Source organism: Pectinophora gossypiella, chromosome 25, assembly GCF_024362695.1.
Source record: "Pectinophora gossypiella chromosome 25, ilPecGoss1.1, whole genome shotgun sequence".
NCBI classification, from domain to species: Eukaryota; Metazoa; Arthropoda; class Insecta; order Lepidoptera; family Gelechiidae; genus Pectinophora; species Pectinophora gossypiella.
In genome coordinates, this window is record NC_065428.1 from 7,454,909 (window position 1) to 7,479,741 (window position 24,833).

The 24,833-nt window shown below is 38.1% G+C and overlaps 1 protein-coding gene across 1 annotated transcript; it reads right to left on the reverse strand.

Moving 5' to 3' along the window:
* Window positions 1-110: 110 nt before the first annotated feature.
* Window positions 111-24,416, reverse strand: LOC126378082 (poly(A) polymerase type 3). Its single transcript, XM_050026231.1, has 14 exons — window positions 24,279-24,416; window positions 17,015-17,213; window positions 16,143-16,372; window positions 15,016-15,123; window positions 14,383-14,494; window positions 13,640-13,798; window positions 12,713-12,924; window positions 11,569-11,689; window positions 10,431-10,607; window positions 8,839-8,946; window positions 7,719-7,768; window positions 6,700-6,861; window positions 5,921-6,079; window positions 111-5,286 (listed from the first exon to the last, which is right to left on the reverse strand). Exons 2-14 carry the CDS (start codon window positions 17,136-17,138, stop codon window positions 5,092-5,094), a joined length of 1,917 nt encoding a protein of 638 aa, XP_049882188.1. The 5' UTR covers window positions 17,139-17,213; window positions 24,279-24,416; the 3' UTR covers window positions 111-5,091.
* Between the last annotated feature and the right edge of the window lie 417 nt (window positions 24,417-24,833).

Consider the following 24,833-nt stretch of genomic DNA (forward strand, 5'->3'; position numbering starts at 1 on the left):
GAGGGCTCTCACCCGGTAACCAGAAAATGCAGAAAGTTTGGTGTGGTGTGGGTACTCATTAGCTTATGTATATGAGAAAACACTGTTAGTGTAAATAAAATACCAATAAATCCCTTTTGTATATACATTTATTTCCTTTTTTTTCAGTTTTATAATATTTTTTATATATATATATATTTTCATATATAATAATAAATTGGCTATCGTTATATACAACTTACAAACGGAGAAGGTCCTTAAAATCAAGTACAATTGAGTCTTATATGCTAGGTGGAATCAAGTCGATCGTAAAACTAAACATCCCCCTGTGCGAAGTACTTTCACACAAAACAATATTTGGGAAATTTTCATAGAAAATTCAACATAATATAGAAGAAATCTCTTTGCATATGTTTAATAAGAATATGAATGCAAATCGATCGCTAATTGTTGCTGGAATTTTGTAAAGATGTCTTACATATTTTAGAAAATAAATGTTTGCAATTATGTAATCTACATAGTAGGTGAATTGACTAGGGTAAAATTCGTTGGTTGGGATCACTATCCGGAAATAGTCAATTCATATCTTAAAGTACAATAGTCATTATTCCATTATATATAATACTATTTTTCAGTGAAGTCAATCAAGTATAATATTAGATTAATTAATAAGAATGACGTGAGTGTCGCATATGTATTTATAAATGAATCGGTGGGATATCCTCTACAATATATTAAATAGGAACACCTCCACCAACCCACAGTGGAGCAGTATGGTGGAGGCTACTCCATACCCCGGCTTATCAAGGGCAGCCCTGTGCCTAGCAGTGGGACGTATATAGGCTATTTATGTTATGATACTAAATAGGCAAATTTTCGGAGGCATATGACCTAACCTGTAATTGTTTTGGTTTTCCTTCGTAAGCTTCTATAAAAAAATGGACCTGTCAATAATTTCAGGTTAGGTTAGCGGACCCCGGAGCAAACGCTAGGACAAGGACATGAAATAGAATGAATAGTTTTTGATGTCAATTAAATCCCAAATGTTATAGAATTATCTACGTTAAAAATTTAATACCCAATATTCGATACATTCCCTAAAATATGTCGGACACCTTACTCTATCTAAAACAGACACGAAAATAAATGAAAGTATATCTTCCACTTTGTACTATGGAACCATTTGCAAGAACTGTGGCTTATTGGATGCTCATTTTTATAGTGACTGTAAACAAATATACATATGTGTATAGTTACGACTTGCAAGCATGTTTATTCTATGCATGCTGTTCAAACCAGACACAAATACTGTGAACCAGTGCATACTACAACAATCGACCGATGGGGTATGGTATCATTCGTCAATAGAACATTGAACTTAACACGTTGACAGTCGGGTCATGACGGACTAGCTCAATACATCTGTGACCCACATGGGTCACATGGGTCTGAATGAATTATATTGAGCGCTTCGACCAATAAACGATATGAATGTTATCTACGTACTAACAGCTATTGGTCGAAGGCCTCGATATAATTCGCGCCGCGCGCCGCGGTTACCGTGCAGAGCATACAGGTACGCACTAAGGGCCTGGTGCTCCACTTGGATCCCGGGTAACTTAGCGGAGGTTTGTATTAAGTATGTTTGATGAATGCTACTGAAGACTGAAATGACTGAAGGTCTAGTAAAAATATTAAAATAATCAAAAATTGAAGTAATATGCGGGACTTAGAAGGAAGTCAAAACATTTTGTACGGGGACTGTCAACGTGTTAACCCATTACATCTAAGCCTAGAGTAAATCCATGTTAATGAATCGGGATCGCTAGGATAACGTTATTTTAACGAGTTCATTAGCGTTCTTTTTTCGTACACCGATCTAAATACCATATCTGTAAAACCAACTATACTAGCAGTAAAAAAACTGGCAGATTATAAATGTAATCGTGCAGTAGACATTAGAAAATTAAGCAGTAACACTACGTAAAAAAAGCATATAATTAATTGAAGGAGGGATTTTCCAGGCTACGTTCGCAATAAAATAGATGTTGTTGTCCATTTAACGTGAAAATTACTTATTCTCTTATTACTCGGGTACACAACTATTCAAAAATTAAATGGCAGAAGCATATAAAAATAATTGTTATTTGGATCAGATTATGTATAGAATTATGTTGCTACCTATGTTGCTTCTCTTTATTTTGTTCAGAATAATAAAACGGGTGTAAGATGTAATTGTGCTTGGGTGTAATAAAAAGGGTCATCATTTATACCCAAAAACAAAATTTAGTGAGACGTAATTTGCAACTATAACTGCAACTATGTACCTAAATTTATACACAATAATAATGTTTATCTTAAGATAAAAGATGCATGTCTGCTATTCATGAAATTAGAAGGTTAAATTAGAATTAAAACTGCACAACGCCACCTATATTTTTTCTGGGGAACGTAGGCTGGGAAGCCCCTAATGATATCTACCCGTAATATATACGTATGTATACATCTCCCTGTATCATAGATCAATGAGACTCATTCAACAAAATAACGTGCCTTGCAAATGGTTTATATAAATGGCGGGTTTATGTTATAACATAAACTTACGTGAGTGGCTCACGATGTGCCTACGTGGTGACACGACACTAGTCATCTGCAACATATCCAAAATAGTGATGGACCTTCCTCTATTCGAACAGTAAGCCCACATCGCGACAATATTGCTTTGCAAAGTGCTTTATGATGACGAAAACAGAAGGAGAGCTATTGACCGCCAGATATTACAGGCCTCATTACGTTTATGATACTGGTTGCGCGATTGATCGGGCACGAGGCGTCGCATAACAACGTAAAATAAGCACACAACTACATCCCAATGCAGGGTTTTCCAGGCTTTATTCCTCAAAAACAAAATAGATAGCACAGGGGGGTTAAAATGGCCACATTGAAGCAATTCATCTAAGAAAGCAATATTTCTATTTGACATTTGTTTGCATTGCGCACTTACTTTTATATGTGCAAATGTCAAATTGCAATATTGCTTTCTTAGATCAATTGCTGCGATGTGGCCATTTTAACCCCGCTGTTCTGATTTTACCTCGTTTAACGTTCAAATTTCATCAATATCTTTGGTTTTGGTTATAAATGAAGACCCTTTTTATTACAACCTACATTTTCCACCCATTATTATACCTGATCAAAATAGAGAGACGCAATATATGTAGCAACATAATACTATACATAATGTCATCTAAATTTCAAGCAACAATTATTTTGATATATGCTTCTGCCATTAAAGTCTATTTTGGAATAATTATGTACCCGAGTAATGAGAAAATATATAATGAAAAAAAAAAGCTGTACAACGCCATCTATATTGTTTTTGGTAAACGTAACCTGGAAAGTCCCTCATTGCGGTAGTCAGAGGTACAGTAACGAGCAATATAATGTACCCACTTTAGGACTCTGTCGCACTAACATATTTGACATTTAGTGAGACTTACAGTTCAATTTGTCAAAAAAGTTAATGTGATATGGTTCCAAAGTGTATACATATTAATGCTCGTGACCGTACATCCTTCCCAAGATGAATTAAGTACCCCTTAGGATCAACCCGTGTAATAATATATCAGGTGGGCAGAGTAAGGATTTCATACATTCAATATACCCGAAATCGTGTCCGATCAATTGTGTAATGTAAAGGAGCTTACTTTAACAAGCTTACATAAAATAAGTAGAATATTTTTGAGGTTTAAGAATGAGTAGTAGAATTTATGCAAATTCTACTCTTTGTCCAACAATTAACCCATTCACAGATAACAATTCATTGATTCCCAATGTTGTTAAAATGATGTAATAATGGCGGACGATAGCTCTATTACGATACGAGTGTTCAATATGGTAGATGATGATAATCTAGTCAAATTAAGATGCTTTTTTCGAAAAGTCAAAACTCATTTATATGCAAATGGCGACGTCATCAAACATACTCACTGTCGCGTAATTCATAATTAAAGTTTGTAAATCAAAAACGAAAAATGACGTTGGTTTTTGATCATCTCAAGACTAGTTTTTATCTAGGTTGGTATTTTATAGTTACATTTCAAATTCAATTCTTGATTTGTGACTTGTGTGTGATCATAATTCAACAGAAGACTTATCATCATCATGCAATGTCCATAAATTAAAGTTACAAACTTGAAATATGAATTTGTCAAAAACAACTATTAGTTCAAAATCTTAGTCCTGACTCCTCAAACACTGATGAGTAATATTACAGGAAAAATATGATATTGCATCGAATAAATAAGAAATATGGTTCTGACCGTACAATATTGTCGTAATGTGCGCTTACACGACGATACGGGCACAGATATTCAACACTGGGGATTGGATAGTTACCGCGCGTCGTGTGATACGTGATCACAAAATGGCAGATGAGATCTCACTTATGAACCACTAAGATGCACGAAATATCACGTCATGACGGACCAATCGCATCATTTCCCGCCATTTCCGGGGGTTCAAAAATCGAATGTTGTAGCAAGTCAGCGCTCAATATCCATGTCCATACCCATTATTATTGCTAACATTATTTTTTTTTTAAATTTTCTCAATAGAAATGCTTTTTCTAATCTACCAATAAAACTTACGTCCACCGCGGTATCTCGTCTTCGCGACATCTAAAAATACAAATTTAAATAAAATATAACATTCATGTTATCACTATTACTTTTCTGCACTGTTCCATTATCTTGACGTGTGTGGGAATCAAGCATATACATATTTACATGTTTAGTCATAATTGAGCATCTATGTGTAAAATTTTGCCAATTTCGACCTTATTTTCCTCAATAAGAGTGTCTAATGTCGGAGTGATCCCGTGTTGAAACAGCAGACAGACCCCATAGGTCTCAACGCAGCCGACAGCACAACCTTGACACGACACAAACATTCGCACCACAGAACACGGCAGTTTAAGATTTACGTTTCACAGTCACTTATCACTTCTGGTTACTCTTGAGTCACTTATATATAAACTGAGCGTTCTTAGCGCTTCACTTTTGTCTTGACGTTGGTTCCGTATATGAACCTCCGTCGCCAGGCCTCGTACTGCTACGTGCAGGCGATGCTGTTGGAGGTAGAGGGCGTGTGCTCGGCGGCGGGGGCCGCGGGCGCCTGCTCTAGGGGCTCGGGGGGCTCCGGGAGCAGCTCGGGCTTGGCCATGCTGCCGTGTTGCTGGATGTTCACCTCGTACATGTTGGACGAGTTGGAGTCCTCGTTGTACGATAGCACGCTTACTTCGTCCGTCTGTGGGGAGAAACAAATTGTTAATAAGCATGCATAAAAGATAAACTCACGATCATATAACAATTGAGGTAGTCAGAGGTGAAAGAAATCATCGAAAGATGAACCTTATTCATACGGCAGCAATCTATTCCATGCAACGTTTAGGTATGGGAAGGCATTTATGGGTTTCTTCAAAAAGTTTCCCCGCTCAGCACGTGATAATCATTTATGAACCAAACATGAATTTAAACTAATAAATTGGAAAATCATTGGTTTAGGCCCGTGCTGGGATTCGAACCAGGGACCTCACAGTGAGAGTAAGCGTTTGTCCTATTTGGCTACCACGGGTCTCCTAAACGCTCGACGGCTTTACCTATTTAATGGGGACATAGTGATGATGCGTGTAAGGTCACGAGCATTAATATGTATACACTTTGGTACCATGTCACATTAACTTTTTTTGACAAATTGAACTGCCTCACTAAATGTCAAATATGTTAGTGCGACAGAGTCCTAAAGTGGGTAAATTATATTGCTCATAACTGTACGCTGTGTAGTCGCTTCGGTAAAAAAAAAACGGACCGGTCAAATCTTCAGGGGTTAGGTAAGCGGAGCCTGTGTTAAATGGGATGATGTGTGTAGGCCGTGTACTCACGCTGCTCTCGGAGAGTCGTTTGGTCTTCTTGACAGGGGCGGGCGGCGGCGGCGCGGGCGGGTCGGGCCCGCGCCGCTTGGTGCCCGACGTCGTGCGCTCGCGCTTCAGCAGCGAGCCCGACAGGTACACGTGCAGCTGCTTGCGACGGACGTGGCGCGCCTGAGGGGTAAGAGGGGTTTTATATACTACACGACTCACTAGCAATCACTTCAATATTAAATACAACACGTAATACCGGGTTATCACAGTTTTTTGACGTGACTTATTGTAGAATTGCCGCAGATGGCATTAACTACTTGGCCGAACAAATGGTGAGCGCTGAGGGCTCACACCCTGTACAAAATTTAAGACAACAGACCCGAGGGTGACAAATTGGGCGTGAATCTCGGCTCAAGGCGTCATCTGAGAGGATTATATTTGAACGAATTAAAATAGCGGGTCGATAGCGGTAAGCACTGAATGAGGGAAATGGACCACGTCGGTATTGGGATTTTGACGCTGATGGGAAGCGAAGGGTTGCCGTTCTATACGTAATATTATTCCTTATTCACGTGCTTAACGTGCCTTCCGAAGCACGGGAACATCTTTCAGACAATCAGGTGATTCCAGCCTAACCTAACCTAACCAAACTAGGGAGAGTCTCACAAAGTGAAATTTTTTGATCGACATGTCCCCACTGGGAATCGAACCCGGGACCTCCGGATCTTGAGACGCAACACAAACCACTGGACCACGGAGGCCGTGGTTAACTCTAGCTACTTGGCCGGACAAGTGTGTACCTCAATAGTCATCCCCTCGCGCAGCATGTTGGTGTTCTCTGCCTGGAAGTGTACGGCCTTGGTGAAGGTGGATATGTCGTAGGTGAGGTCCACGTTCAGGTTGGTCTTCTCGAACACGAGCCCGATGAACCACATCGAACAGTGGTTTGGTATTATCTCGCCCTGCAAATTGTATAAATCTAATAATATTATCTTCCGAAAGGTCACCTTATATGTTACAGTCATGAGCAATATAATGTACCCACTTTAGGACTCTGTCGCACTAACATATTTGACATTTAGTGAGACTTACAGTTCAATTTGTCAAAAAAGCTAATGTGACATGGTACCAAAGTGTATATGCTCGTGACCGTACTTGCTATGTACTATATAATTAATTGCTCTTACTTTAAGATTTGTATAACTATGTATATTTCTAGTGAACTATTGTATTGGGATAGTCTTGTAAAGATAGTTCTAGAACATTAATAAAAAAATAAATAAAATCTTTTCTTCTTGTCTTGAAATATTATTATTGTTTATTGTATCTTGTAAGTATAGTGCTTCGAAAGGCACGTTAAGCCGTTGGTCCCGGTTATTACTTACTGATGTAAGTATGTAGTTGTTAAATGAGCCATGTCAGGGGTCTTTGGTGGCTTAGGAATAACCCTGACACCAGGGTTGATGGGGTTGGTACTCCACCTAACAACCCACACGATAGAAGTAATCCCTGGATGCTTTTCTTTTTAAATTGTTCTTTCTTGTACTCCGATCTTATCTGCCTAAAGGTTATGCAATAAAGCATCTTACATCAGTAAGTAGTAACCAGGACCAACAGCTTAACATGCCTTCCGAAGCACGAAATAACACATCTAAAACTGACGAATAATAATTTCTTTTTTCTATTTTACTTATTTATAAACGTTTTTCTATGACGTCACAGTGTGCTTTTTCATACAAATTCCACAGTAATTTCGTGTTTTGACGTTTAGTAAAAAGTAACTGATTTGACTAGTTGGAAACCAGCCTATTCTACTTACGTTTTCATTCTTCCTCACTTCGGGGGCTGGATCAGTTTGTACTAGCGAACCTGAAATGTAATTCATAGTTATAAAAGGATCTCGATCCGAACTTCGGAGGGCATGTTAACCCTGTGGTGCTTCATGAAAATTTAACTGTTTTTTTTTAAATACATTATTTTCAGTTCTATACTTTTCCGACGGAAAATTCTACTTGATATCAACTCAGAATCATGGTCTGAATCATCCCTTAAGTTTTCGTTACGATGTCACTAACACCCTGTATATACCATACACCCATACACATACATAGGTGGTTACCATATACAGGTGGTAAATACCTGTATATAATGTAATGGTATACACAACCCACTATACAGGGTGTTAGTACATTATATAACGCAATGGTATGTACAGGCTGTTAGTGACATCGTAACGAAACTTTGGGGGAGGGGATAGGCATAGGTCTACAACAAATATAAACAAATGAGGCATGCAACTGACTGGGAAAGAAGAAAAAAAAGAAGAAGAAGAAGACTAACTGCTAAGGTTGCCTGGCAGAAATTGCTGTTATTCGTATGTTTGTATAGTTGACAGGTCGACATGGCAATCGGGGCATGAGGTGAGCCACGGAGGCGGGGTCGCCCCGCACACCCGCACAGTCCCCGCGGCGTCTTAGTCTTAGTGTCGCACGAGTCCGTATCGACCGCGTTTATCGATTATAATCTCGCTCACATAATTTATTACTATTGTGTTTTAAAAATGGCTACGGTTGCATCTTCGTCGCGTGTTCAAGCAAAAAAAACAATAATTCACTCTCAATCTCGAGAACTAGCTAAAAAAGTGTTAGAAAATTGTGACATTGAACGGAAAAATGAAATGGAAGATTTTATTATAAAAGTCGGAGATACCAGTGACGAAGATTCTTTAAGTTTTTGTAGCGATACGTTAGATGATTCAGATGAATTATTAACTTAAATGAAAACGTGGTATTATTTTATTCACATTTTGTTACATACATAATAAAAATATATCGATATTGAAAACGTCACGTCACTAGAGAATTGCCATGTCGACCTGTCGTCTACATTATAAGTCGTTGTGCAATAAAGTATTATTGATTGATTGATTGAAGACTCACCGGGCGGTAAGGCGAGCGGCTGCCCGTTGTTGGTGCTGAGCGGCACGGAGCTGTAGCACTCCGGATTCACGTGCGCTATCGTGATGTGCTGGTTGCGCTCCAACGTCGCTGCAATGCAAGGGTTAAGGTTGAACCACATCTGTCGGTACCACATCGCATTTTCTAAATTATAAGGTCGAATATGGCGGACATCCTTGCTATAAGATCATTTTGTACTTGTATTCATACAAATAAAGAACTTTGATCTTTTCCTATGCTTCTATCCTTTTTCTGTTACCCAAAACCGTCATTTGCTAGAGCGAGACAGAGCGAGTGCACGTTAGTTCTCTTAACTATTATGACCAACTTCAGGTTAGGTAAGCCCCGTGGCAGATTGGGATAAACGCTACGGAGATGATGATGATTCAATGTTTACTTTTGGATACACTCCGTATTTTGACACTAACTTCAGGTTGCATCAGGGTTATATATATACCATGTGGAAGACTGGAATAAAAGCTTACGGAGATGACGAGGCTTCAATTTTAGATTGATATCATTGGTTTCACAAGATGTGAAATCTGGTATTTTTTCCTATAATTCCTGTGGTTTTAAGCTACTCACATTTATGTTGATAACTTTAATGCAATACATTTTCTCATCAAAAATAATAGTGGAAAATGGAACGTCGAGAAAGACGAGGGGGGGGGGGAATTGTTTCTACTTTAATATTTATGTTAATAGTCATATCCTGTTCCTTCTATATTCCGTCCTTTTTAACCCTAAATCTCCTTGCTATCTTAACAATCTGTTATTCAATTCTCCAACAATTTGTCTCTAAATATTCCTTCCCATTCCACAACTTTCTACTCCAAGTCTTTCACGGTGCAAGCTGTCCGTTTGTGGAATTCTCTGCCTGAAAGCATTAGGAGAGCTTCGTCATTGGAGTCCTTTAAACGGCAAGTCAAGGCGCATTTCCTCTTCATCTTCATAATCTATCTACTCCTTTTCTTCCATAGTATATGTAGTAGTATAAGTAGTGATATTTATTTATTATAACAATTATAATTATGTGTATTATTATTATGTAGTTTATGTAGTCGAAAGTGTATTTATTTTTATACGTACAAGTATTCCCATGCTGCACTATCCCGCTATATTACTTAATATTCAATATCTCATACACTTAAAGGTTGCCTGGAAGAGATTGCTACTTAGCAATAAGGCCGCCTATTGTACTAATTCTATTCCTCTTTTGTTTTGTATTTTGTTTTTTCCTGTTTGTGCAATAAAGTATTTGTTATGTTATTGTTACGACCTAGTCATCTACCCAGGCACCTTTCAAAAATGTACAGGGTCTACAAAGGCCACATTGAAGCAATTCATTTATCGCGCATAATATCGCACATCTAGTTCTTTAAAGTCATAAATGTAATTTTTTTAATTTTACAGTCGAGCGCTTTAACGATTTTAGTTTTGCCATATCTACGTTAATTACTAAGTTAACTCAATTTCACATTTTTTGACATTGACTTTTAAGAACTAGATGTGCGAATGTCAAAAGAGCGATGCTGCCTGCTTCAACGCGGCCTTTTCAGGCGGCCATTACTCACTAATGAGATGTCGTATCTTGCTCTCGATGAGGCCGCACCACTGCAGCTGGTCGTCGGGCGTCGCGGAGGACGCCAGCAGCACTATGAAGTGCTTGTAGCGGGAGAAGAAGTTGGGCGCCTCGAACAGCCGCTCCCATCCACACTTGCCCAGCATTATCTCATCTGTTATCGCTAGACCTGAGTGGAAACAATGACATTATTATATACACACATAAACCAGCGTGCGTGTATGAAACGAGAGAAGTGTGTCAGGATTGAAGCAAATGCAATTCCATAGGCTATTCAGTATTCACGCTTCTATATTATAGAAACTCACGCCTATTTCGCAGCATAGATATGTATGGTGTGTTTAAATGTATATATTATAAATGCGAAAATAAATCATGTCTGTTTGTTACGGTTTCATGATAAAACTACTAAACCGATGTTGATATTTGGTACAGACATTTGGAAAGCAGCATACGCCCATTTAGACTAAAGTAACACTCAGAGGTGGTGAGGTCAGCGGCCGATGCGAATTGGGGCGGGGCGGAGAATTACCGTTCTATACGCAGTATTATCCGTCTATGGCGAAATCCAAAGTAAACAACATGAAATTTATAATCAGTTTGGAAATAGGCTAACAGTGTGATAAGAGAGAGACATGGCGTAGAAGACGATATAGTGACTAAGGCTGAGAATGGAAAGTTAAGTTGGTTTGGAGACATAGAGTGGATGATATGAATGAAGGATAATAGGATTGCGAAAGCGGCATATAAAGCGAAGGTTGGTGGTAGGGCTGGCAGAGGAAGACCTAGAAGGACGTACATTGACCAAATTGGAGATGTCCTTAGAAAAGGTTTAGTACGATCTACTCTGAACCGGCGTGCGTGTATCAAACGATTAATGAATGTGGAGGAAGCAAGAGAAGTGTGTCAGGATCGAAGCAAATGGAATTCCATAGTCTCTGATTATCCCGGTGAGAAATAGCCGTGAGTTTATGTATGTATGTGTATGTATGGAAATAGGCTCACCCCCTGTTACATGGGACTTAAACATAGCGAGGAGTGTATACTATACAGCCCTCCCTACCTCTTTGGGGATACAGGCGTGATGCTGTCTATGTTATTTATGTATAATCAGTTTTCAAGTTACATACCGAGCCTAAACTCCTCCATGATGACAGTCCGCGTGGAGGCAGACACGTTGAAGGTGGAGTTCTGTTGGGGGTAGGCAGGCGTGATGATGGGCATCAGGTGGAACCGGTCTGACACATTCACCTGGTGGATATAAGTAATGCATGTTAGCTTTTAAATATTTAAACTAAACAGTGGTGCTAATTCCTGTAAATACCATCTAATTTTATTTTAAGTTATATCTGTCATTTTCTTATCCGCCGAAAAGGAAAGGGACGGGTAATCGACAAGCATAAAATGTATGGAACACACGTCAATTTTAAGCACAAATCTAAACCAACCGTCTAAAAATTTTACATCCGTCAATAACCCGACACAGTTAAGTAGACAGCACGTCAAACGGATTGCATACCAGCGACGTACCTTTTGATTCGCCCGGGTTATTCATTCATTTACTCATTCTTCCTAAAATTAAGAGCTATGAATCATCCGTCCCTTTCCTTTTCGACGGATATGAAAATGACGGATATAACTTAAAATGAAATTAGGCGGTGTCTGCAGGAATCGGGGCCAATATCTTCGTTTTATAATAATACTAAATGAATACTGTCATGTGACGTCATCAATAAAAGTAGTCAAACGTCGTAATCATTGTTACTGAATTCATAAATAAAAATCGAAAATAATTCGGATGAAAAATGAGATTGATTTTTGATCATGTTAGGCTGGCTTCTATTACTAGATTAGCATTTTATAATGTCCCTTTGACCCGGTCAAACATCCTATTGAGGTACAGTTGTGTGCTTATGTTATGTTTATAAGACTATTATTCTAGGAATTATTGTTGCACTAGTGGAATAAAACTATGAGATATCACTTGAGAGATTACTTTTATATTGAATAAAATACGGTACAACTGATTGTGAGATTCACCAGGTAGAGAGAGCCACAGACAAAAAAAAATTAAAAAGGCGCAAATTTAGCATATAGTAATACAACAATTTTAATAATTATTTATTATGTTAGAATGAACTAACCCGCTACTATTATATTTCTACAAAATTTTCCTGTACCCAAAGGTTGCCTGGAAGAAATTGCTGTATGTTGTCCTTATTTCTGTATCTTATGTCCATTATGCTCAATAAAGTATTTTATCTATCTACTCACTCGAGGATCCCAGACAGGGAAGCCCAGGTTGACGTTGGCGGGCTGCTTGAGCAGCACGGGCTGCGGCCACTTCCACTGGCTGAACACCAGGAAGAACTTGTGCACCAGCGTGGCGGGCAGCGCGTTGGGGTACAGCTGGCACGTGCGCGCCACCAGCATGGCCCACGACACGCCGCCCAGGTAGCCCAGCGTGTTGGAGTAGATGCCGTGCCCTGGGGGGATACTTGCTTAGTCTCTTCTATCGTATGGGTTGTGAGGTGGGGGTGAGAGCCTCTATTTGCGTCGCTGCTGTGGGCTGCACGCGCCCAAATGTATTATGAGCTTTTGATATTGTGTGGATTACAAAGCACATATGGGAGAATACAAAGAACGGAAACAAATATTCATAATTAAAACTCAAAAATAAGTCAAATAGAAAAACGACATTGATTTTTAATTATCTTGGGACTGGCTTTTATTCCTACATTAGCATTTTATATTTTATCTTTGACCCAGTGAAATATCCTGCTAGCATTAGCATTTGCATTAGCTGTTCAAAGGGGAAATTCTGCCAGTCTTTTGGTCACTTTGTCTCGGTGTGATGCTTTGGAGGACTTTTTCTATTTGTAGATAACTGTATGTTGTTATGTGTTTAATAAATAATATCCTATTATAAAAAAACCGCATAACACTCTAGAGTAAAAAATAAATAATCGAGCCAAATCAGATTGAACCTTCAACTCCCATTAATAGTTGATATTTCTTTGAATATCTTTACAAACTCGCACCAACCCGCATTGGAGCAGCGTGGTGGAGTATGCTCCATACCCTCTCCACTTGATTGAGAGGAGGCCTGTGCCCAGTGGGACGTATATAGGCTGTTTATGTTATGTTATGTTTACAAAGCGACTTTTCTTGACCATTTTGGAGTGGAAGTATATAACTCACTCTTAGCCCACAACTTGATGGCTCGCAGGGTCAGCCTGAAGTTGTTGATGTTGGGCACCAGACGTAATATCTCGTCCGTGACGCGACACCCGTTGAGGGACCGGACAGACTTCTGGTCCAGGTTCTTGAGGAGCATGTCGTCGCTCAGGTCGAACGAATCTGTTGGGGGTTAAAAGATTTTATATTACCTATTAACGACCTCCGTGGTCCAGTGGTTGAGCGCTGGCCTCACGATCCGGAGGTCCCGGGTTCGATTCCCGGAGGGGACATATCACAACAATTACTTTGTGGTCCCTAGTTTGGTTAGGACATTACTGGCTGATCACCAGATTATCCGAAAGTAAGATGACGTCCGTGCTTCGGAAGGCACGTTAAGCCGTTGGTCCCGGTTACTACTTACTGATGTAAATATGTAGTCGTTACATGAGCCATGTCAGGGGCCTTTGGCGGCTCAATAATAACCCTGACACCAGGGTGGATGAGGTTGGTACTACTCCACCTCACAACCCACACGATAGAAGAAGATTACCTATTAAGTATCCCACAGCTGGGTACAGGCAGTGCGGCAGTGGGTGGATACAGGGTGAGTATTTATCTATCTAGATAAATAGATAGTATCAAGTGTCAACGACCTCCGTGGTCCAGTGGATGAGCGTTGGGATCACGATCCGGAAGTCTGGAGAAAGAATACGTTCGAACACGTTAAACATTATGTCCGAACACTTATTAGGACGTCACCTCACCTGGTATTTCTTTGAGCGCCAGTCTGGCGAACAGAAGATCTATTTCAATCCCGTCAAAGTTCATTTTGATTACGGGCACGAACGCGTCTTCTACGGCCCGCAAATCCTTGACCTGTTACGCAAAATAAAAAACAGTTTAGTATTTGTAACGTAAGTGTAATTAAGTACACGGCTCTAGTTTTTAGTATACTATTTTCTTGGGCTACATTTATAGAGACAGGGCACAGTGTGTGAAGAATTCAACCATATGGCGAAGTTAAGACCATTTACACAGAGACATTCTCTCGCATCATAGAATAAAGAATAATACTACTGCGAACGGTAATTCCCCCCCCCCCCCCCCGCACCAATTTGTATCGGGCGCCGACCTCATACCCTCTGGGTCAAACGGCGTAAGCCGCTAAAGAGTAAGGGGGAGAGCGAGCGGACAGTGTCTCCCTCGCACTTACGCGAGCCGCCTAGCACATAGTAAGAATATTTGAATTTTTTCTATGCCCACGCTTGGCTTTATAAACACAAGCGTTTCTATATGAATTAAAAAAATACTAATTATATTTTTCGCCAATATATAATCCCTATAATAATTATTATCAGAGATAATAGTTTTACTTTTTTGATAATCCTTAGTTTTACCTGTGGTTGCGTTTTCAGCAGCTCATAGAACGACTGGAAGTAATCGACCCTGTCGATGTGGCGCGGCGCGACGCACAACGCGTCGATATCGGCCCCTCTATGGTGTACCTGTACACAAACATTACATTGTTTTAATTATTCTCACGTAAATACGAAAGCTCACGACTATATCCCAATCGGGGTAGTCAGAAATACATCCATCGCAATCAATCCTCACTGAGTTTTCTGTTAGCCAACGTGATAGGTGGTGAGCCGTATCTCCGTCTATAATGGTCGACTCAACAGTGTTAGTGAAAACTGGTACTAACCGGTTCCGATTTGAGAAGTAAGCCGGTGAACCACAAGATCACAGTGACATTTGTAATAAGGTGTATATTTATATACATAAATTATAAAAATAAAATAATTAAGATGTTATTTCACTTTCCGTACCGAGTATCAACAAAAAAAAGTCTACGAAAAAACAAATATTATGAATATTACACAGTTATATACGCATACAACCTGCGTATTAGTACGGAAAATTATGAGCAAATCAATACATACAGAGATAACATTTACAAAACAGGAACAAATATTTAAATATGGTCATCGACGAAAAAGTCATCTTATATTACCTAAAATAAGAACCAACTACGGCAGGAAAACTGTACGTTTTGAGGGAGCTCATCTTTATAATATGTTACCATCTTACATAAAAAAATACTACGTCACTAAATATCTTCAAATCCCAGCTGCGTAAACATAGCGTAAACATATGTGTACCATAGAATAATCTTGTAAAACTTTAAGTAAGTAACTAAATGAACAACCTGTATCTATGAACGCTAATCCCTTCCTTTAACTAGTTTGTCGATGAGCGATAGGTAGTCATACTTCACTCACACTTGTAAACAACGTATCAAAGCGATGTATTTCTTGTTTTGGTTAAGTTTTTATATGCATACCCTCTCTGCCTGCTCAACGGCACTTTATCTATCTTTTGTAAAAACATTTAGTTCTCATGTTAAGTGACTATGTATAGTTTTTTTACGAGAATAAAGTTCTTTAAACTGAATTATATACAAAAATAAATGCCGGTCAAAAAGCTACCACAAGTGAAATAAGGTGTATTATATGCCACTTACCCCAAGCCGGTAAGAGCCAAAAGTGTATATGTTCCCGCCAACGGTCTCGGCCACTGTTGCAGGCATGTTCTTGCGCATGGACTCATCGCGGATCCACTGTCGCACCAGCCGATGTAGCGCGCCCAGCACCTCCATACGATGGTGCATCTCCGCCTCAGACTCGAACACTCCGAACGGAACGAGGGATTCCTTCAGCTCATTCGTTTTCTCAATGTCTATGGGTTTTGGACCTGGAATTGAATGTTTGAAAATGAAGCACACGAGTATATCTCAATTCTTACGATACAGAATTACTTCCATAGAAGCTTCACATTCTATCGGATTCAAAAAATAACATACATTTCTCATACAAATGCAGGAACGAAACGCACGTACGGCGTTATTGTATGGATTTATGGGTCGAATAATATAGATTTAGCTGTAGCAGTATCTCAGATCGGAATATGATTATTAACATATCATAAGCTCACGACCATATCCCAATTGGGGTAGTCAGAGTACATCCATCGCAAGATGATCTAAGTACCCACGCCTCACCAAGCTTTCTGTTAGACATCGTAGTTTATAATGGTCGAGCACATTTGTTAGTGAAAACTGCACTTATGATAATAACTCATTGGTGCAAGTCCGGTACCGACCGGTACAAACGGTCCGGTACGAACCAGCGCTCCCGGTATTTGAGAAGCAAGCCGATGTACCATAGGACCATCATATCATATTTTGTTTAGCATGCTTGAAATACGAAATGTAAGAAAGCCAACTAATGAACGTTACAGGGTCCTTTGGCCGCTGAATTATAACCCTGACACCAGGGTTGACGAGCTCTATAACAACCCATACGATAAAAGAAGAAAAAGAGGAAGCCAACTCACCTGCCATAGAAATAGCAGAAGTCATCCCCAGAGTCTTCAAGTTCTGTTGATTCTGGTGCTCATTCTGCTTGCCAGGAGGCGGGGGTTGGTTGTTGGTATGCGAGTATTGCGACGTCGGCCACATCTTGACTCTCTGATGCTGTCCAAACTATAGTTACACTACTGGTGGGTTGAAGGGCTGACTGGAGCGCTGTTGTGACTGTAAAGAAAGGAAAAAAATCATTTACTCTTTTATTTAACCAAAATTATTTGTATCAAATGTTTCCGAAACCGGACCTGTCAAATCTTCGTGAGGAACGGGATAATGCTAGGGAGCTGTATTGTATCATTTTTTTTTAAATATTTGTGTGCCTGCATGAAAGCACAACGCAGTTATGTTATCTAAAATTATTTTACCAACTTTTAACTTCTATATTTTCTTGCAAATAAGTAGATTTGATTTTCGACCTTTACCGGTATTGAATTTGCCAGAAACAAACAATCCTACAAAAATCCTACTGTTTTCTCCATGCCTATAGACTATTCCTTAATGTCCCAATTTAGGCCACATTTTCACTTGCAACCAGGTGAGATTGTGGTTAAACGGAAACGTATTAAAAAAAAAACTATCTGGCCAGTTAACCTAGCTCAATCTTATTCTTACACTTATCATATGTATTATTAACACTCGCACCAGACGCAAAGGGTATAATTGAAGCAAAATTCAGTTGAAATTTATTAAAACTATAACTAGGATTACACGACTTTTTTAACACACACATGCATAAAACATAATAATACATAATTTGTAACTAGTTATAAAAAAAAATATTACGAATAGAATGATTTTTTTAAAATAATTAAGTCTATATTTTTGTTATCTATGTACATTTGTGAACATTCTTTTCCCTTATTGTAAATAATGTTTCTATATGTCTGTAAAGGTTGGGTTTGGTTTACTTTTAAGAACAAATTATGTGCACAAATTCATACAATAAATTTAAAAAAAGGATTTTGATTTGCATAGACAATATACGTCCCACTGCTGGGCACAGGCCTCCCCTCAATCAACACACAATCAAACAAATATCAGATTTATTTAGCTGAATTTCATAGTTAAATAAAAGAGAAATATATAGAGAAAAAAATACCTGCTTTAGTAAACTGGTGGTAACTATTAATAAAAAAAACACGAAAACGTACGTTAACGCACGTGAACGTTTTACGTAGAAAATACGTATTTTTTAGTCACTTTAACTGATTTGATTTACACAGGGAATATTGAGATAGATGTACTTGCACTGAGAAACAGTAAAAGACTGGTGCATCGCCAAAATGCTCCCAAGTTTATATAATGGTCACTTGCCTCATTAGATAATTATGTTGATAAAGAACTTTGAAGTAATAAGCTCCTAATGACTCTCCTGTCGTTAATACATTTCATTAATACATGTGATTTTGTACCATTGTATTGTGAGACATACTTAAATAGTAATTTCTTAGAATTCATTTAGTATTTTAAAGTTTAATAACTTTAAAAGATATATTTAGATGTTACCATTGATATAATTACTTAATGATCTGATATTTGTTTGACCTGTGGTAGCCTAATTGACAGGACTCTTGCCTCTCACTTTGAAGTCGCAGGTTTGAATCCAATGATTGTCGAATTTGTTTTCGAATTCACGTTTAGATAAAAAATGATTATCACGTGCTCAGCGGTGAAGGAAAGCATCGCGAGGAAACCCACATTCCCAAGAAATGCATTTTCGGAGGTATGTAACCTAACCTGTATTGGGGTTTTACCTTCGCGGGTTGGAAGGTCAGACAGGCAGTCGTTTTTCTTTTAAAAATCGGACCTGTCAAATCTTCAGGTTAGGTAAACGGACCCTATGAAAAAACGGGATAACGCTGGGGAGATGATGATGATGATAATAACTTAATAACTTTCCCAGTACGTTTACGTTTATTTCATACGACGCACACAGCCTACGTGGTATAGTGGTTAGAGCGTTAGGCTTACTATCTGGAGATCCGGCTTCGATTTCCGATGGGGACATTGTCGAAATCACTTTGTGAAACTTTCCTTTGTTTGGTATGGACTTTGCAGGCTGGAATCACCTGTTTGTCCGAATAAGTAAGATGATTCCGAGCTTCGTGGAGCACGTTAAGCCGTTGGTCCCGGCTATTAACAGTAAAAACATGGCCAACCCGCAGTGGAGCAGCGTGGTGGAGTATGCTCCATACGGTTGATTCAAGGGAAGTCTGTGCCCAGCGGTTTTTTTGTTTTGAATGTGGAGGAAGCAAGAGAAGTGTGTCAGGATCGAAGTAACTGGAATTCTATATTCTCTGCTCATCCCTGAGTTCATGTATGCATGTTTCTTTTTTTTGTTCCGCTATTGTAATGTAAATACAACAGCAAGCATGATAACGGCCTCCGTGGTCCAGTGGTTTGAGCGTTCGGATCACGATCCGGAGGTCCCGGGTTCAAATCCCGGTGGGGACATATCACGAAAATCACATTGTGATCCCTAGTTTGGTTAGGACATTACAAGCTGATCATCAGATTGTCCGAAAGTAAGATGATCCGTGCTTCGGAAGTTACAGGGGTCTTTGGCGGCTCAATAGTAACCCTGACACCAGGGTTGATAGGGTTGATAATCCACCTCACAACCCACAGGATAGAAGAAGAAGTAAGCGTGATTATAGGAAATATATCGGTGACTTATATAAAACGCGGTTATATTCAGATGAGTTTAAGACGCGACATGGATCTATCCCCAATAACGTGTATTTCCCAAAATAGGACACTCCCCTCATCAGCTGCATAATAAAAGCTTAAAGGGAACTTTACAATCTTACTATCTACTAAGTTGTTCGCGGAAGGCGTGACTAATATCGTAGTATCACGGGTTCGAATCCGGCTCGGGGTCTAAACTAATGAAATCGACGTTTTGAGTTTGAATTCGTGTTTCAGTCATACGGTCACGTGTACTAATATGTACACTTTGAAACCATGTCACATAAAATTTTTTGACAAATTCAACCGTAAGTCTCATTAAATGTTTAATATAATAGTGAGACAGGGTTCTAAAGTGGGTACATTATATTGCTCATGACTGTGCTGCTGTTTGTACGTTTTGTTTGTGTGCAATATATTACATTATGTGGATATTTGATTTTAAGCCGCTAAGCCATTGGCCCCGGGCTTCTAGCCCAAACACCTCCACCAACCCGCAGTGGAGCAGCGTTGTGGAGTATTCTCCATTATATTTGCACCAATGAGTTATTAATTTATCTTAAGTGCAGTTTTCACTAACACCATTATAGACCGGTCGGTCACCACCTATCTCTTTGGTCTACCAGAAAGTGATTATTGAATAAAGACAGATTTAAAGTTGACAAAAAACATTGCCTTTTTTGTATTTAACTTATTTATTAATTTTAATAAAGAAAAATGTAATAATAAGTGCGACATTGTCACGTTTTTTTGTGACGTCACAGGTTGCTTTTTCAAACAAATTCTATAGTAAATTCGTGATTCGACGTTTAGTACAAAGAAATTGATTGGACTAGTTGGAAACTACCCTATTGCCATCGTGTGGTTTTCTCGGCTTGTCCCGGCTTGACACGCGCTGTGGGTTCAAGTCCCGTCAGAGCGGATTTTTTTTCGAGTTGAATTTTCTCTTTGTGAGTTTCCCTAAGCATGGGTAAGTGCTATAAAAAAAAACCAGTCTTCTTTACGATAAGTTTAAATCTACTAATCTATGTAACTGTAGACTTGTCGGTTTAAAATATTAGTACTCAATATTCTAGATAGATGACGCCGGCATCGGCTTAATGACGATACATAGATCGAAAGCATTTCGCATGCACAGGAGCAGGACTCGGTGGTGTAATGGTTAACACGATCGTCGCGGCTTGAATAGCTGCGGCTACAAGACCCGTCCGAATCAGAAATATTTTCGTTTTAATTTTCTCGCGAGTGTGTGTAAAACGAGGTTTGGTGTGAAATGTCCAGGGTGATATAGCATATTGCTGTGTATGTACCTTTATAAAAAATAATAAAGACATTTCTCCTTACGTAGGTAGGTAGAGCTGGCAGAGGAAGACCGAGAAGGACTTACGATGACCAAATTGGAGATGTCCTTAGAAAAGGTTTAATACTCTGAACCGGCGTGCGTGTATGAAGCGATTGATGAATGTGGAGGAAGCAAGAGAAGTGTGTCAGGATCGAAGGAAATGGAATTCTATAGTCTCTGCTTACCCCGGTGGGAAATAGGCGTGAGTTTATGTATGTATGTTGTGTACTTTCTTATCACAGTGCTATTTGAAAGTCAAATCTACTGCTTTGTCCTAAATATTTATGAGAGAAAACTCAGGTAGAGTTATTTGCACGAGAACTTGTGGCAATCTACCCCTAAAATGTTTGTGGACGCGAAGCTATAAATAGCGATTAACAGCGTAATTGTTTGACTTCGCTAATGAGTTACAGGTAAAGTGGAATTGAATCTATTACTAGAAATGGGCTACTACTTTTGTAATGACCTAAATAGTGAACTTGCTAATTCCAAAAAGTAATTTAGGTTGTTCATAAGCCTAAAAAGTAGCATCAAAAATGCTGCACCGACAAGAGCATGGTTCTTAAATTGATGATGACGGAATTAGAGCCATACTACTATTTGCAGATAAGCTCCAGATACCATCAGAGCTCTATACAATCAGATAGATAGAGCTCTAGACTATCAAGCAGTTAGGGCAGGTGACCCGGTTTTGGCCATTTTAAGACTTTTGTAGACTTTGAGGCTATATCATTTTGCAGTTTTTGTTATCACGGACATATTTCTTGTAAAAAGTGATTAAATATATATAAATCTAGCCTAAGGATACATTTTTTTTCATAATGATTCAATGGAAAAATAATCCTGTTGAAAAGAAAAAAAAATGGGAATTTGTGCCATTTTTGGCCAGATTTACCCCATTTCTGGCCCAGTCATGTGTCAGTTCTGGCCATCAAAATTCATCAAAAATAAAAAGCAGGTAATTCAAAGTAATAAAAAGTTTATTCGAAAATCGCATATTTTACGACCAACAGTCTTTATTTAGAGAAAAATAGCTAACATAATATTGACGACAAATATGAAATATAATATTTCAGCTTGAATTAAAATTACAATTGAGGATATCAACATTAACCTATACGAGGTAGATATCTATAATATTATAATGACCAGTCTTGAAAGGTATTCTTATAATTATCTCTAGGTATGATGCACATTCGTTGTTTAAAATTAAATAACAATATTGGCAACCTATCTTTGCAATAAAGTAAACAATTATAGCCTACTTCTTATTAATTAGGTACACTTGTGATAACACTTTTATTTGTATTTGCTTATTAAATTTAAGTTTATGCTTAAATTAATATCAATATAGTTCTAAATCACAAAAAAATATTATATAATACTTAATCATATTGCAGGTAGGTATGCAGTCTTTAATTTAAGTACTTATATTTTAAGATTTTATAAATAAATGTTGGGCAAAAACTTTTCCATCTCAGTAACTTTAAACGCAAAGTCGTTCGAGGTACGTTAAAATCTCTACTAGCTGTGGCAACGGGCATCCCATTCTTTATTGCGTTCAAAGCTAATGTTATTTTATGCGGTGAGTACTGGAACAATTTTCTTTTCACGACACCGATTTTTTTAGTATTTGGCTTCGATGGAGACATTATAATCGTAACTCTGGAAATGAATAGATAACTTATATCAAAACAGCTAAGTAATTAAGTTGAAAAATCACGATAAAAACTAAATGGCCAAAAGTGGGGTTCTACGAGCACCACTTTTGGCCAGTCATGTGGCCAAAGATGGGAAAATTCATTAATTTCCGTTCCACTAGTGGCCACCTCTCATACCTCACTTAATAAACAAATAGCGATAAAATATCATTAGTACCACTTAGACAGTGTATTATTTATGAAGGATTAACATAAACATTAAAAAAATATGAAGGATTAAAAAAATAATGATTGATTACTCACCCGCTCGCCTTAGCTTTTTTGCTAAGACTTAAAACAATTGACGATCGTGAAAAAATAATGACTTGTTGGATTGAAGTGAAGTTTGACACATCAAAGCGGTCAACGCTATCAGTATTGCCAATATTAGATATTTTTATTCCCGTAAATCATAGAGTAATATATTTGTCTTTGCCTTAGTTATAACGATTTGAAGTTCTAAATGGCCACAAAGGGGTCGGTGGCCACAACCGGCTCACCTGCCCTATAAACAAATATAGAATGTATTATTGGATGTAGGTTATTTAATTTCAGTAAAATTATATTATATATAGCTGGTTACCTATATATAAACACTAAATGACCCCATTGTATTGCAGAAGGTTTTTTTTAATTGTGAATTCATCTGGTTTTCATTGAAATGTCTCTGAGAAGTGGAGGTCATTTTGTATCATTGCCATTGTAAATATTTGGTTTTGATGTGATTTATAGTAAGGAAGGTTGTGTTTTTAATTAATTATAAGTTTTTGTTTTAATATGATTAACTTCAGGTATCAGTAGGTATATAGTTTTCTACCAATAATTAGAAAAAAACAATAAGTATAAAACTAAAAATACCTAAAACACTGTGGAAAAAATACCACACCACATTTCCTATCAAATAAAAAAGAAAAAAGGGCTAGAATGCAAACTGATAGGCACTTAGTCTAGTCTATACATATATTATGTATAAAGATAAGAAAATAGTTCATTAACAGCTTTGAAAAGATAAATTCGATGAATGACGCGGATAGGAAATCGGTAAAGTCGTAGTACCAAAGGTTCTATTTGTGGAAACGAATATTGAGTTCATTCACCTACTTTTATTGTCTGCCTAGGGACAATATCGTATGTTTATACACAAAACGATTTACTTTAGGCATTTGAACGAAGGTCAATATCATGTTAATATTCAGCAACAAATAGCGAAAACATCAAGAACATTCGCGTAACAATAGATTTCGTGTACAACCTTTTGTTTTTCTGTCCATTACGATTGGAAGGTCACAAATTATGTAAAATCATGTTATTCGATGCTTTACTACCGTTAATCAATCCGCAAACGACAATACATGCTCTAATTTAACTAATTTGCAAAGTATTACTACAAAAACATGTGCAATTTGCGCTCGAAAAAGCACCTCACATTGTGCTGAGCTGTTCACAAATGATGTTCCCGTTCTATTAACATGTTCTGGCGAATGAAGATATAGAGACACTTACCAATTAACTAAATGGGGAATCCAACTCCAATACAGCTCGTTTAACCAATTAATCGAACTCATAATAAAAGAAAGAAACAAATATTTATTTCACAAACAAGCGCTCAACAGTCGCCAACAACAAGGCAGCCATTTTTGTTCAAAATGGCGTTTGTCGTTGCCAGTATAAAAAAATCACGGTGTTGCAAATTCAATAAAATATTTTATTTTGTTTGCATTATGAGACTGTGACACTATGTCACCAAAAGTTACAAAATTATTGTGTCTTTTAAGTTTAGTAGACTTAAGCAAAAACAAAGCCACAGTTTCTTTTAAAGCCACCTCTTTCTCTGCTTGTACGATATTAATAAGGGACTTTCCAAGCTACTTTCGGCTTTACATATTTTCTTCGTTTAACCTTCTAATTTCATGGATAACAGACTATGCATCTTTTATCTTTGTCTGGGTAAGAATGACAACCCTTATTAATACACTCAGGCACAACACATCTTCCAATCATTATTATTCTGACCAAAATAAAGAGAAGCAATATAGGTAGCAATATAATGCTATACAA